Genomic DNA, 14351 nt, shown 5'->3' on the forward strand with positions numbered 1-14351 from the left:
ATCTGTGCAAGCTATCGTACTTTGCTGTGCTACATGGTGTTTCGATGATTCTTGGATGAGCATGTTAATGCTGTTACATATTAATCAAAATCCATCACTCTATGTGAATGTGTTACTGCCTGCTGTTTCTTGGTCAAGTTTCTTCACAGTGGTTCAGTGCTATTGGCTATGTATGTTTGCAAGCTAGAAACATGTCATGAGTACCTTATCTTCCTTTTGTGAAGCACCCTGTGTGTAAACTGTGATATCGTTGTATGCTAGTGTCATTTAACTATGAGATGAGAGTAGGGACAGAGATTGGAACAGACTAGTAGCCTTTGAATTAGAGATAGAGTTCAATTAGGTATTAGTTACGGGGACTTACTGTTCTCCTTAATAAACTGCCACATGGCTCCTCCCCTTTTTGTCTTGAAAAAAAAAGTTACTTATTGTTTCTTAGTGTTGTCTAGTCTAGTTATCATGTAATTGTCTGACAATCATTACATCAGGAATTAAACTACAAAATACAAAGTTTATTTGTTTCTGCAGGAACATCTATATATGTTGTAGAAACAGAGTCGTGTAGCTGAAAATTTGACTACAGTATTCGTTTGCAAATTGTGCTTTTTGACTAATTTATCCAATCTTATATTTATTTTTGGTGGTCCGTAGACACCACATTAACCCATGTCATCAGAGCCATACAAACCGTTAGATCTTTCATAATCGAATGAGAGAGCTGCTTTATGCTTGGCAGAAATACTTCCGCGTCCGTAGGGTCTTTGGGTGGCAATATGAATCTGGGGCTGACCTAGTGACCTTCACGTAGAGGATTAGGAAACTTCCAATCTGGTTGGTGCTCCCCATGTAATTGTGTATCACAATGGCTATGCGTGGTTATATTTATATCTCTCTGTGAAATAGTTTCAAACTCTTCTGTTCTGTCATGTTCTTTTTTTCCTTGGTATGTTAAGGAGTCAACACCATGCATGCCGTGATCCATGCCATGTAATAGTATATTGCAATGGCTATGCGATGTGTGATCTTTTCCATGTGCCATCTCTATGTATCTATAGTTTCATTCCCCTGATCCATGCCATGAATGCAGTATACCTTTTGGTTCCACCCTTACATGCATGATAGCCTGCATGATCAAGATTCCATATAATCTGTCATTGATCCCATGAACCTATTGGATTTAAGAAGAGAGCAGTTTAATGTTGATCGATTTCAATTAACAACATTCGCTCATGTATTCATAAATATGAAAAGTACTGCTGTGTTACCGATAGACCACGTTTGCATACAAATTCTAAGTTTGTACATTGGATCTGACAAATCATATGTGCCAGTCCCATCATGTCTTAGCCATGGAAATACTGATATTTGAATCAATTCAAACAAGAGATCTAACACAATATTATAAAATTAATGACACTCGCTTTGGTGTGTGTTCTAGAAAAAATAGTACAAACTTACTGAGAAAATGGTACTATGATGTGAAGGTGGTATGTACTAACCCCGTGCGTACCACCGAGATCTTAAACGATACTATCTATGTTCCTAAATATAAGATGTTTTGGGAGTTCAAATAATAATATATCTTAACGGGCACGGGCACGACGCCGCCAACGGTGATCACATCGCCAGGCGTGGACCTCGCCGCCGATGTCGCAAACGGCGCCGTCCCGAGGACAACCCTGACGCTCCCGCCGGACGCGCAGACGGCATGGCCCTCGACGCTCATGCTTCTGCCATGCACGGTCCACGACGTCGAGCTGATGGGCTCGCCATTGACGGCCGCTGGTCGGATGCGCGCAGGCCTGCTCCGCCGCCGCGCCAACGGCGGTCCTCTGCCGCCGGCGAAAGATCCATGGAGCCTTGGCCGCCTCTGCGGGGCCCACGACGGCAGCGCTGGCCTCGTGCCCCTGCCCAAAGTGGACGCTGCTTTTGGCGGCAAAAGCGGACGCACCCCGAGCCCACATCTGCCAGCCATGCAACGGCTGACACAACCGCTCCGGATCCGACGCATGGAGAAGCCTCTCCCCAGCCAGATGGCGCGCCCCCATTCGTCGCCCCCTCCTCCACGCCACCGACCCCCCCCTCTGTCGCTGATCCTGATCCTTCCGCTGTGCCAGACAGTGGGGACAGCCAGCCCATGCCTGAGACCGAGTCGCCCGCCAGTTTGAATGGCATGTCACCTGCTGTACCTCACGACGATAAAGCAGGGCCCCACCTTGACATGACCAACGGCTGTGCTCCTCGGGATCCTACAGAGCTCGAAAGCGAGGTTCCAGACTCCTTGTCGATGGGACCGGCCAACGAGGAAGATATCCTGTCGGGACAAAGAGCTGCTGCTCCTCCTGTACACTTCTTGGAGGCTTCTGCCGACCTGCATGCTCCTTCACCGGACGTGGACACGTCACCGATCGCACCTCACGTGCCCGCCCAGCCCGGCCCATGCAACATGGCCCAGCCCGAGGAACCCATCTTCCTCCTGCGCAGGCAGGCCACCCAGTCCACCCTGCCAGAGCCCAGCACCACACAGGCAACGGAGCCCACGCCCCCTGTCGACGACCTTACACCCCTGCGTTCTGCGCCAGGCCGTTTCGCCACGCCGCCGATCACCTTACGACGCCGGACTCGACCCACTGTGCCCCAGCCTTGCACACTTGGGGACTTCCTCAAAGCAGCTACCAAGGAGCTTGATGCCGCGCTTCCGCCGCCCGGAAGGAAGTCACGACGGCGCCCGCTAAACTTCTCGCCGCGCCGTGGACGGTCTGCCATGCGTGCGAGTACCGGAGCACCACCAACAGCGGAGCGCAGGGCTCATGTTCAGATTCTCCGCACCTTGGGAATCATTGGGGTTGACCAAGTCATTACCGCCGCCGAGATGACCGCCTACGATCGTGTCTTCGCTGCGCCCATCTCCCTGGCCGTCCTCTCCGCCATCGCCGCCCTGGTCGACAGGCAGATCCCGGCCACGGCTGTCCACTCTCCAGCCGCAGTAAGCGTCGACATCGCCTGCGAGCATTGATCCGCCTAGGCTAGCCCTGCCGTCGATCCCTCCCCCATGGATTGCGGCCTTAAAATTGTAATCTCTAATGTCAGGGGTCTTAATGCCCGGGCTCGACGCCTCGCCGTCAGATCGTTGGTTGACATTGCCGGAGCATCCATTGTATGCCTCCAGGAAACTAAAATGGCTTTGATCTACTCGTCCACTGTCTTAGAGACGCTAGGCCCTGACTTCGACGACTACACCTATCTTCCCGCTATTGGCACTCGTGGAGGCATCCTCCTCGCGTGGAAGAGCAGGGCAGTAACCATTACTGACCCATTGTTCACCACAAACGTGCTGACGGCCAAGGTGTCCACGGGGACGAGCACACCCTGGTGGATCTCCGTTGTCTACGGCCCGCAAAACACCGACGAGAAGATCCAATTCCTGCAAGAGCTGCGCGACATAAGGAATGACTGTCTAGGCCCCTGGATGTTATGTGGCGATTTCAACTTAATCTACCAGGCCGCAGACAAAAACAATGACAACCTCGACCGGCGCATGATGGGAAGATTTAGGAGGCTCATCAACGACCTTCTCCTCAAAGAAATATACCTAAATGGGCGACGTTACACCTGGTCCAATGAACAAACACCGCCCACCTTGGTTCGCCTCGACCGGGTCCTTTGCACCGTCGATTGGGAGGAAGCCCACGGGAAAGCCACCTCCGTTGCTCGGCATCCGTCATCTCCGATCACGAGCCCCTCGCTCCTCGATCGTTGTCCCATGCCAATGGCACATCGTCGCTTCCACTTCGAAGATTACCGGCTGCGGCTTGACGGCTTCCAAGACACGGTGACGGCGGCTTGGAATTCCGCTTGGGACGCCGACCCATTCCGGAGACTCATGTTGCGGCTACAGGCCACGGCGACGCATGCTCTCGAGTTGGAGCGCAAAGACTGCGTCGGCAATGTGCGGGACAAAATGGCGATAGCCCGTGAGCTCATATCCCGCTTTGACAAGGCGCAGGAGAGTAGACATCTAACCACCCAAGAGAGCCAGCTCCGCAAGCAGCTAAAGGTCTCCTATCTCGGACTCGCTCTCCTCGACCGAACCATCGCCCGCCAACGTGCTAGGATCGCCAATTTGAAGGACGGTGACGCGAACACGTCATTCTACCACCGTCAATGCACTTACAGGAAGCGTGAAAAACAGGGTGTTCAGCATCTCCACGGATCGTGGGCATCCTTACCGAGCATGCCGATATGGCTGAGGCCGCTTATGAGCACTTTGACGCTCTCCTAGGCACTGCTGTCATCAGGGAGCACACCCTGGACTTCTCCCAGCTCATCGAGACCCACGACCTGCACGAGCTGGAAGCGCCCTTCGACTCTGAGGAGATCTGGAGCGCAATAAAAAGGTTGCCTGCTCGAAAAGCGCCCGGACCTGACGGGTTTACCGCCGACCTCGTTCGAGCTTGCCGGGCCACGGTGCGAGCCGACTTCGTCGCCGTCTTCCAAGCAGCTGTTCGATCTCCGAGGCCGGGGTTTTAGCAAGCTCAATCAGGCGCTTCTCACTCTTCTGCCCAAGCGATCCGATGCTAGTCACCTATCGGACTACGAGCCCATAAGCCTCATACACCCGGTCGCGAAAATTTTCGCCAAAGTCTTGTCGCTCGAGCTAGCCCCACGTCTCAAGACCCTCGTCGGCAACAATCGGAATGCGTTCATTATGGGCCGCAGCCTCCACGACAATCTCGTGTTAGCGAGACGATCGGCGAAACTCCTACACCAATTGGGCGAGCCGCGGGTCCTCCTCAAGCTTGACCTAGCAAAAGCTTTCGACTCGTTATCTTGGTCGTTCCTCTTTGAAGCCTTGCGATGCTACGGTTCCGGAGACGGATTCCTCGACCGGTCGTCGATATTGCTATCTTCCGCGAGCACGCGCGTCCTCGCTCAACGGCGAACCCGGGCCCCCAATCTGGCACCAGCGTGGGTTAAGGCAAGGTGACCCCTTGTCACCCCAGCTCTTCGTCCTCGCCGTCGATGTGCTCGGCAAGCTCTTCAAGCACGCCGTCCGGCTTGGCATCCTACGAGCGGCTACACCCAAGGAAAGACGTCCCTCCTATATCCTTATACGCCGACGACGTCGTCCTCTTCTCGCCACCCCACGCCCGGGGACCTTGAGGCGGTCAAGGAAATCCTACACCTCTTCGGTCGCGCCTCCGGCCTCAATGTCAACTTCGCCAAGAGCTGCGCAAGCCCACTTCGCCGCAGCCGGAGATGGTCATGCCGATCCTTGCTCAGCCTGGGCTGCCCCGTTGTCGATCTCCCTATCACCTACCTTGGCATTCCCTTGACACTACGACGGCCCACCATGGCGCAGCTCCAACCCGTCATCGACAAAATCGCCGGGCGCCCGCCAACCCGGAAGGCAGGGCTCATGAGCAAGCCCGGGCGCCCGGCAATGGTGAAATCCGTTCTATGCGCGATCCCCATTCACCGGATGCTCGCATACGCCCCGCCAAAAAAAGCTCTTAAGTTGGTCGAAAAAATCAAGCGTGGATTCCTTTGGGCCGGCGGGCCGCCGCCAACCGGAGGACATTGCCATGTCAATTGGAGCCGCGTTTGTCGCCCCATCTCTTTTGGCGGCCTCGGCGTCCGAGGACATTGAGAGGGCTGGCCTTGCACTCAGGCTGCGGTGGCTTTGGCTCTCCCGCACCGATGACACTCGAGCTTGGAGCGGCCTCGACCTGCAGTTCTCTGTTGAAGAGCGAGCACTATTCTTTGCCTCGACCACCATGTGTCTTGGGAACGGCCAGCGAGCGCTTTTCTGGGAGGACAGATGGATCCGTGGTAGGGCTATAAAGGAGATGATGCCGCAGCTATATGATTGCATCCCCAAGAGGCGTCGCAAAGCAAGAACGGTCGCTGACGGAATGCTCGACAATGCCTGGGCCAGGGACATCCAAGGACTGCTTGGAATCCATGAGATCGGCCAATACTCGACGCTATGGCACATGATCCAAGATACCGCGCTCAGCGACCAACCTGATCAACTAGTCCGGAAGTGGACGGCCTCCGGCACCTATACGGCCAACTCCTCGCTACCTAGCCACCTTCCATGGATCGACGCCTTGTTGCTCCCGGAAATTGGTTTGGAAGACATGGGCGCCACCAAAAGTCAAGTTTTTCCACCGGGTCGGCGAATATGGATAGATGCCGGACGGCGGAGCGCCTCGCCCGACACGGCCTACCTCACCACCAGCGATGCCTCCTCTGCGACCGAGGCGATGGAGTCGATGCGCCACCTCATGTTGGAATGCCCTTTCACCCGACAGGTGTGGCACGAGGTACTGGCCTGGCTGCGGATGACTGCCCGGCCGCCGGACGGTGAGCCCAGCCTCCTCGACTGGTGGCACCGCGCAAAGCAGGACACGCCGGCGCCTCTCCGAAAAGGGCTTGCATCTACTACGCTCCTGGTCCCATGGATGACGTGGAAACACAGAAACTCATGCGTCTTCGACGGAGCACAACCATCCATGCACCTCCTGTTGCAAAACATCAAGGAGGAGCTTGCGATTTGGGCTAGGGCAGGGGCTCGGGGTTTACGGGTAGTGTTGCCATCCACCTGGGATGTGCACTGATGTTTTGGTCTTGTATCTCGCCTCCTAGGAGGATGTAAACAACTATCTATCTTTTCAATGAAATGAAACGCAAAGGTCCTTTGCGTTTTCTCGAAAAATAATATATCTTAAACGGAGTGAGTAATATATTAAGTGCATTTCTTTCTTTTTATATGGTTAGTCCATGTAGATTTATTTAAATGTTCCTACTTGTTTCTGTTGTTCAACAAAAAATAAATCTGGCCCTTGAGGTCCTTGGGTTGATGACCTGTTCCCTTAATCTCATTTTTTATATATTTGATTGACTTTTGAAAATTCTACATTCTTTCAATGCTGAACATGCCTTTTAGCATTTATCATGTGGTTCTTCCATTTTGGCTAGAGGAAAAGGAAGTAAAGACCGTGTATATAGTTGCTTTGAGACAACAATATCTTTCTGTGTAACACAATTACAAGGATAGTAGACCAACCTGTGTCTATTATGTATGATCAATTAATCATATCTCTACAAGAAATTATGATATTCCACCTTGTGCTAGAAAATAGAAGATATAGATAATACAATGTGCATTAAAGATTAAAAAAGACAAAGAAGCTGGGAGTCTGTAATATGATTATTTACCAAAGACCCTTTCTCCTAATCATGTGTTCTGTTGCCAGGAAAATGATTATTTTCTCTGACAAATCTTTTCAAGTTTTCTGCTGGAAACTTTCAAACGGGCTCATCTATTCACTGCTGTATGTCTTTTGCATAATAAAATTTAGGGACAACAGGCTGTACCTCTCAAAACAGAAATTATCTCACAAAGTACTCACATAAAGTATTTTAGAATCTTGGTCAAGATCAATGTATAGAAGACTGACAGCAAAGCACCAACTGGAATTGTGATCAACCATGAGACCACAATTTCCCGCACTGTCTCTGATCTGACTCTGTTGAGCCCTCTTGCAAATCCCACACCCATCACTGCACCAACAAGTGTATGTGTAGCAGATATTGGCAACCCAAGCTTAGATGCAAACAAGACCACAGAAGCCGCCGCAAACTCTGCTGCAAACCCCTTGTGGGTGTTAATTCAGTGATTTTCTTGCCAATTGTTGCTATCACTCTATAACCCCACATTGTAAGCCCTGCGACAATTCCAAAACCACCCCAAGCAAGGACTTCGGTCGGTATGACTATCTCAGCGCTGCTTGCTACGCCCTGAAGAAGGGACAAAGCTGCTGCCAGAGGCCCTATGGCATTGGAGACATCATTGCCTCCATGAGCGAATGACATGAAGCATGCTGACAGGACCTGCATGTAGCCAAATACGCCATAGACAATCTGCAATTGAGCCCCTCTAGGGCCAGCAACGTCAAATCCACCTTGCTGAACATCTGTATTGTCAGCAGATGCGATCTTTTCTGCTTCTGAAGACAGCAGGTCACCAAGCTGTTTTTTTATTGCCCTGCTAACAAAGATGGCTCCTATTGCCCCACAAGCTAATGCTTGCAGCACGGCAATGTGAAGTATCTTGCTGAGAGGGAAAGCGGCAAACGAGATTGCAGTGACACCAGTAAAAACTGCAATTGGCGCAGAAGCAGCTGCAGCCTGGCCTGGATTTGGTGCGCTGTATACAAACTGAAGTGAAAAATGGTTAGTAAATAAATAAACTTTTTTTTTGTCTATTTATGGAATATATTTTTGTGTCTTCTGTTTATGAGATATTAGTTTCTGTGCTATCTACTCAATAAGGTATCTGACTGACTACATATTTTGCAATGATTTCTTGTTTTTTCATTTTGCATGTTGCGAGTAAAATTAGCACAGTACTCACCCTGCGTATGCACTTGTAAACAAGAAATGAAACCGCAGCACCCATCAATGGAGAAATAACCCAGGATGAAGATACTCTAGCCAAGGAGCTCCAGAAAACTGCATTGACCCCTCCATATACCAGTCCAAAACCAACCATGGCGCCAACAATACAATGTGTAGTTGACACAGGCCAGCCGTAAGAGGAAGCAACCTAAGAAATAGAAACTGGTAATTCAAACAGATGCTTATGAATGTTAATATGCTACATTTTCAATCCTGTCAAGCCAAGTGCACTGTTATAGATGCATTAGATTTGGATTATGAAAGATATTTTTTGGCCACATGCTAATCACATTGAATTTTCACTCAATTATATCAATATCATAACTCCATTGCAAAAATATTACCAAATAATGCAATCAGTGATTCACCTTGAATAATGCAAAGAAGTGTCTTACTCAGCATAGTAAGTCTTAGTTAATGTTGTACTAATTTATTGATTCTGTACTTTCTCTAGTTTAAATAATTGTTCAAAGTTTAGATATCAACCTTTGTTAATTGGAAGTGAGGCGCACATGAATTTTGCACTGATGATCCTGAATTTCCCTATAACTGGATCCCAAAAATAAAAATGCATTTCTATATCAACTAGGCTAAAACCATGAGTTATTTAGTTAAATGTTGAATCTGTTTTCTCTTTGCTGAGTTGTTACTTCTTATTGTAAAAGGTTCTCGTGCATTATATTATAGGATTTGCCAGTACTCCACCAGACTCTACAAGTGCCTAGGTTTTCCCTGTTTGATAGATGAAGCTATTCTAGTGCCATAAATATGCCACTGAGGATGTCTTAGATCTTTTTTTAGACTGAAGCTGGGGGAAGCTTCAATAATTTCATGATGCTGATAGAACTAAGGGACTGGGTTATCTGATTGGCATGATATAGCAAACCTGAAAATGGTTATTGGGGATGGAATGTTACCTGCAACCATGTACCAGCAGCAGCAAGGGAGGACAGCAATCCAGCGAAGAGCAGAGGATCATTTCCTTGGAAGACAGACGTGACGAGGATGCCCTTCTGCATGGTGCTGGTGACATGGGTACCCATAAGGAATGCACCAGAGAACTCTAGCACAGCTGCAGTCAGCACTGCCTGCCGGAGTGTCAGAGCTCCAGATCCTACTGACGTCCCCATGGCGTTTGCCACATCATTCGCTCCGATATTCCATGCCATGTAGAATCCTGACAACAGGGTCAGATAGGCCAACACCTTCATTTTGGTCGTCCCATGAAAGATCAGCGAGCGCATCGCCAGTGGCACGGTCAGAGCTGCAAATGCAATCACCACGGATATTGAAATCGCCATCCGTGGTGAAATATGGAATGCCTTTGCCATCTCTGACAGCTCGGATCCCCCGTTCTGCTCCTCCGAGGCATCTGGTTTTGCGCTGGAGCCATCGTCAGCATTTGCAAATGAGGATAGTGTGGCGCGTGGAAGCCCCAGGCGCGAGCTCACTGTCACTTTGACCAGAGGGAAGCGCCTCGGACAGTGAATGCTAGGTGGCAGCTGGGCGGCAGGGCGATGGAGCAGGAGAGCGGCAGCCGCAGCTCGCCCCCCTGCTCGAGCATGTGCACGTGCAATGGAAAAGAAAGGAGAAGATTGAGACATGGAGTGGCAGAAGGAAAAACCAGGGGGTGACGAGTACAGAAGCACGATGAAGAAAGAGGATGAGATGATTAATGGGGAGGAGAAGAGGAAGGAGAAGCGGTGGCCATAGGAGCGTGCTGGAAGAAGTGAGCATCGTTATGTGGATGGAAGGAAGAGCTTGCTTTCTGTGGTGGCCCAGCTCAGGCTGGGACGAACGAGTGGTGGGAAGGAATGAGTGGTGCAAGGGGATATCGGCGAGATTCCTGCCTAATCCATAATCTGAGGTTGCAGCTGACTGACTGTTTTCAGTTGCAGGGATCGTTTGGACCTCCCTTCCGTTCCCTCCAGCCTGTTTGTTCTGATGATCTGAGTACATGTCTCTTCCTGTTGTTTTGATTCTTTAATGTGGCGTTCAGCTTGGCATTCACATCTTCTAGGGATGTTGGATTTTGAAGTCTTCTGCAGATATTTCTTCTGTTCCTTATGTGGTTTCTTATCTGGTGCTAGATTAAGTAAATTCCTGAATGTCACAAGTATTTTACTGTTCTTACTGCTGATGTGTGCTTGTGTTACCACATACTCCATCCATTCCTAAAAGGATGTTGGAGATTTGTCTAAATTCAGTTGTATCTACAGATATATATCTAAATTTAGACAAATTTGCGACAACCTTTTATATAGAGGTTGTACTATACATTTACTAGTACCAGAGATATTTACAGATAATAATGCACATGAGTGTTGCGTGGAGTGATGGACTTTTCTGTGAGTATTCTTTCACCTTGCGGGAATTTCTTGAACAAAACAACTGTAGTCCAGGTTTATGATGCTGCATTGTGATTTCCTTTTGCCATTTTGCTCTAGTAAATCGGGGCGTTGCTGTGCTACTAGCCAAGGAGTCAAGGACCACAGGGGGAAAACCAACCACGTCCACTTGTGCTCCAAACGGCTGCCTATAGGAATCATCGGCGTCCTTGTCCTTTGAGGCTCGGATCAGATCATCAGATATGAGATACCTGAGCTTGTCTTCTTCTGCTTCGTGCTGTATAGCCTTCTTTTTCTCTCTTCTGAAATACTCTGAGTTCGGTACGTAATAATTTCAAAATCTTGGAGATTTGGACAAGAAACTTCTTCCATTGTCTCTCGCTGATCGTTCTGGCCACATATTCCTGCTAGCCTGTGCGCTGTGAGCAAATTACTTATTTTAAGGATTAGTTCAGTATAACAGTTGCTTTTAATCTACTGTTTCCGACCTGTAAACTTATAGATAGCTTCTTTTCGGTTTCCATAGACTGGAATATTTCGCTGAAATTGCATTCTTTTCAACTGAACTTTGTTTCGTAACACTAGCATGGCATCGCGAAATTGAAAATGCCAAACCGAACATAACAGCTCGGAGTCCATGTGTGAGATGGCATCTACTCCCCCCGTTTCTATTCAATCAACGCGAGGGAGACAAGACTAATGAACAAATAACATGTTGATTGAAGTCAATTAAATCCGAACAAAGGTAGTACGTGTGCTAGAGTGCTAGGTGAAGGCCCAGATGTGCATACGTCCAAGAAGCCTCGTCTTGGACTCTTTGCCTACTATTTTTCTGGGCTGGCATGCTCTTGGGATCTTGGTCATTTTGCTAGATCTAGTTTGTTCTCTCAATCTTCACCCATTCCAATCAGTTCTCAAACCCAATTCATCATTTTTTTCCTCCAACAACTTGGATATATGTTTTTTTCACTTTGCCAGCATGCACGCTGCTGCCCGAGCTCACCATGGGAGACAAAAAAGAAACCACTTGGCACTGACCTCCATGAATCGTAGGTTGACACACCTTGTTTCTCCTGGACCTCGTTCCCTTGTTGTCTCCAGTGATGCAAGGGGATCACATAGGATGTTACTGTGGACCAGGGGTGGAGAGTATGGATTTAGTGTGGAGACTAAAGAGGAAATTGCAGAAGCCACAAACTATTGTTGTCATCACAAATTGCAGAAGCCACCTGCACCATCCACAATGGAAAGTCTGTTTTCTTTTGGCATGACACATGGTTACTCCCAGAACCCCTAGCCACTGCCTTCCCAGCTCTATACTCCCACCACACCCAAACCCATGCATTGGTATGTGATATTGTGCAAAATGGAATTTCTAATGGCCTGCAGTGTAGACTAACTAATGCTGCGGCAGAGCAACTTGTCTCTCTCTCTCTCTCTAATCTTTTGCAGGATGGTAGGCTATCGGATGCACATGACACGAGATTACTGCTAGATGGATCTCCTTTCTCCACCAACGGCGCATACCTGCACCTCCAGTCCCAGCTCGAAGACCCTGAGGTCACTCCAATATGGAAGTTAAGAGTTCCCAGGACGGTGAAGGTGTTTGGGTGGCTACTACACCTAAACAGGCTCAACACTAGGGCCAACCTGTTGCACAAACACATCATCGACTCAGCAGCATGCCCGCGATGCCAGGCACAGGTGGAGGACCGAGCACATCTATTCTTCCATTGCCCCTACTCAGCAGCTATATGGAGACAACTCGGAATTCTACCAAATATTTTTGAATTCCCAGACATATGGGACACCCCGCTCCCTAATAACCTACCTCCATCTGTCTGGAGCTCGGTTGCCTTAACCATACTTTGAAAGAATTGGGACTCAAGGAACGCCAAAGTATTCAGAGATATAGACCACACTCCAGCCTTGACAGTTAGAAACATCATTTCAGATTTCACCCTTTGGTCACACCGCTTTAAGCAAGCGGAAATTAGGGTGGACGCCGATCTGTGGCGTGACCACCTATCCACATGTAACCTTTAAACTCTATGGAAAGCAATATATTCAGGTGGGGATCCTCCCCCCCCCCCCCCGTTGAAAGCTTAAAAAACACATTGCGAAGAAAAAGTTAATTGCGTATTTTGCACAACAACTACAACTATAGTTGGTGGCTTCTGCAATTTCATTGGGGCCTCACCGTCGCCTATAAATAGGGGTTTGACATAGGAGGCTTGTCACCGTTAAAGTTTTCTCTTTGTGCCCCGAGGCTTAGATAGAAGGACAATGCCAAGCGGGGAGGAATGGTGGTGATGATTTTGCATGAGGGCGGTGACATCCTATGGGCGAAGAAAGATGGAACCCCCGTAAATCATGAGGAGGCTACAGGAGGTGCATCCATTCGCGATATGAGCGAAAGTGTCAATAGAGGTGGATGGGACAATGATATCCACACGAGGCAGCTGAGGATAACATAAGCAATGGTCATGGATATGGTGGTGGCACTTATGTTTATTGCCAATACATGCATGCTCGTAGCAAATGGAGTTGGTCAGATCAAATTTGGGCTTGCACAATAAATATCTAGTTATCCAAATGCAACATTTGTGCAGTTAATTCAAAGACAAGTGTGCACATATAAATAGTGGTAGACCTAGAGGAAAACTGACCGAGTCCTCGTGAAAATAAGTAATTTTTCTCAATAAAATTAGGGTGTCGCGTTTCGTTTGTACATATACTATATCAGATATGGTTTCCATGCTCCGATGGATGATTTTCCGGTATCACAGTATCAAGCTAGAACGGTTTCAATTTGTTGGACGGGAAAGAAACCTCATCTTTTGGTGCACACTAACCGATGGAGTTTTTTGAACCACAAGACCAGAAAACCACCCGACCTTGTGGGTATGTAACAGTTTTCGGTACACCCTATTGAGTGGACTGGACTACGTCCTTGCATACATATGAATATTTAAGTCTTGAATTTGAATTACATTGCAAGTTTTTTTTTATAAAAAAAACAAGACAAAAATGTGTTGTTTCATTGATCAGTAAGTAGTTTTAGAAAAAAAAGGCCTAGGATAAGTCCTACTACTTCATACAAAGCCTACTCTTTGGAAATGACATTAGCCTATAATAATTAAGCCATGCTAAGATCCAATTCCTCATCTTTGATCTTTATACTGATGGTAGCCACCTTAGATGCATGGTGGTGGGAAAAAAATCATGTCACACTCCTTCCAAATTCCCAAGAGATTAGCATGATCAAAGAAGTTACTGCCTTCCTAGCTCCACTTCTATAGAAAGTGTCTTTTGCCTATCACTCATTGGCGCAAGATTTATTTTCCCAAAGAGCCATAGGCATGCCATGGCCTCCAATCCAAGATAGAACAGTTGTTCATACACTGGTGGAAAAAGGGCCTTTGGTCGCGGTTCGCAACTGCCATTAGTCGCGGTTGCGCAACCGCGACCAAAGTAGCGCGACTAAAGGCCCTCTCCTTTAGTCGCGGTCGTTTACGAACCGCGACTAAAGGCCCG

At 48.5% G+C, this 14351-nt stretch overlaps 1 protein-coding gene across 1 annotated transcript; it reads right to left on the reverse strand.

Moving 5' to 3' along the window:
• Positions 1-6992: 6992 nt before the first annotated feature.
• Positions 6993-10196, reverse strand: LOC124692725 (inorganic phosphate transporter 2-1, chloroplastic-like). The gene is given in 4 exon segments (XM_047226155.1): positions 6993-7665; positions 7668-8226; positions 8423-8614; positions 9384-10196. Coding segments are annotated over 4 exon segments (1689 nt in total). The 5' UTR covers positions 10071-10196; the 3' UTR covers positions 6993-7414.
• Between the last annotated feature and the right edge of the window lie 4155 nt (positions 10197-14351).

The sequence above is a fragment of the Lolium rigidum genome, chromosome 2, assembly GCF_022539505.1.
Source record: "Lolium rigidum isolate FL_2022 chromosome 2, APGP_CSIRO_Lrig_0.1, whole genome shotgun sequence".
In the NCBI taxonomy this organism is placed as follows: Eukaryota; Viridiplantae; Streptophyta; class Magnoliopsida; order Poales; family Poaceae; genus Lolium; species Lolium rigidum.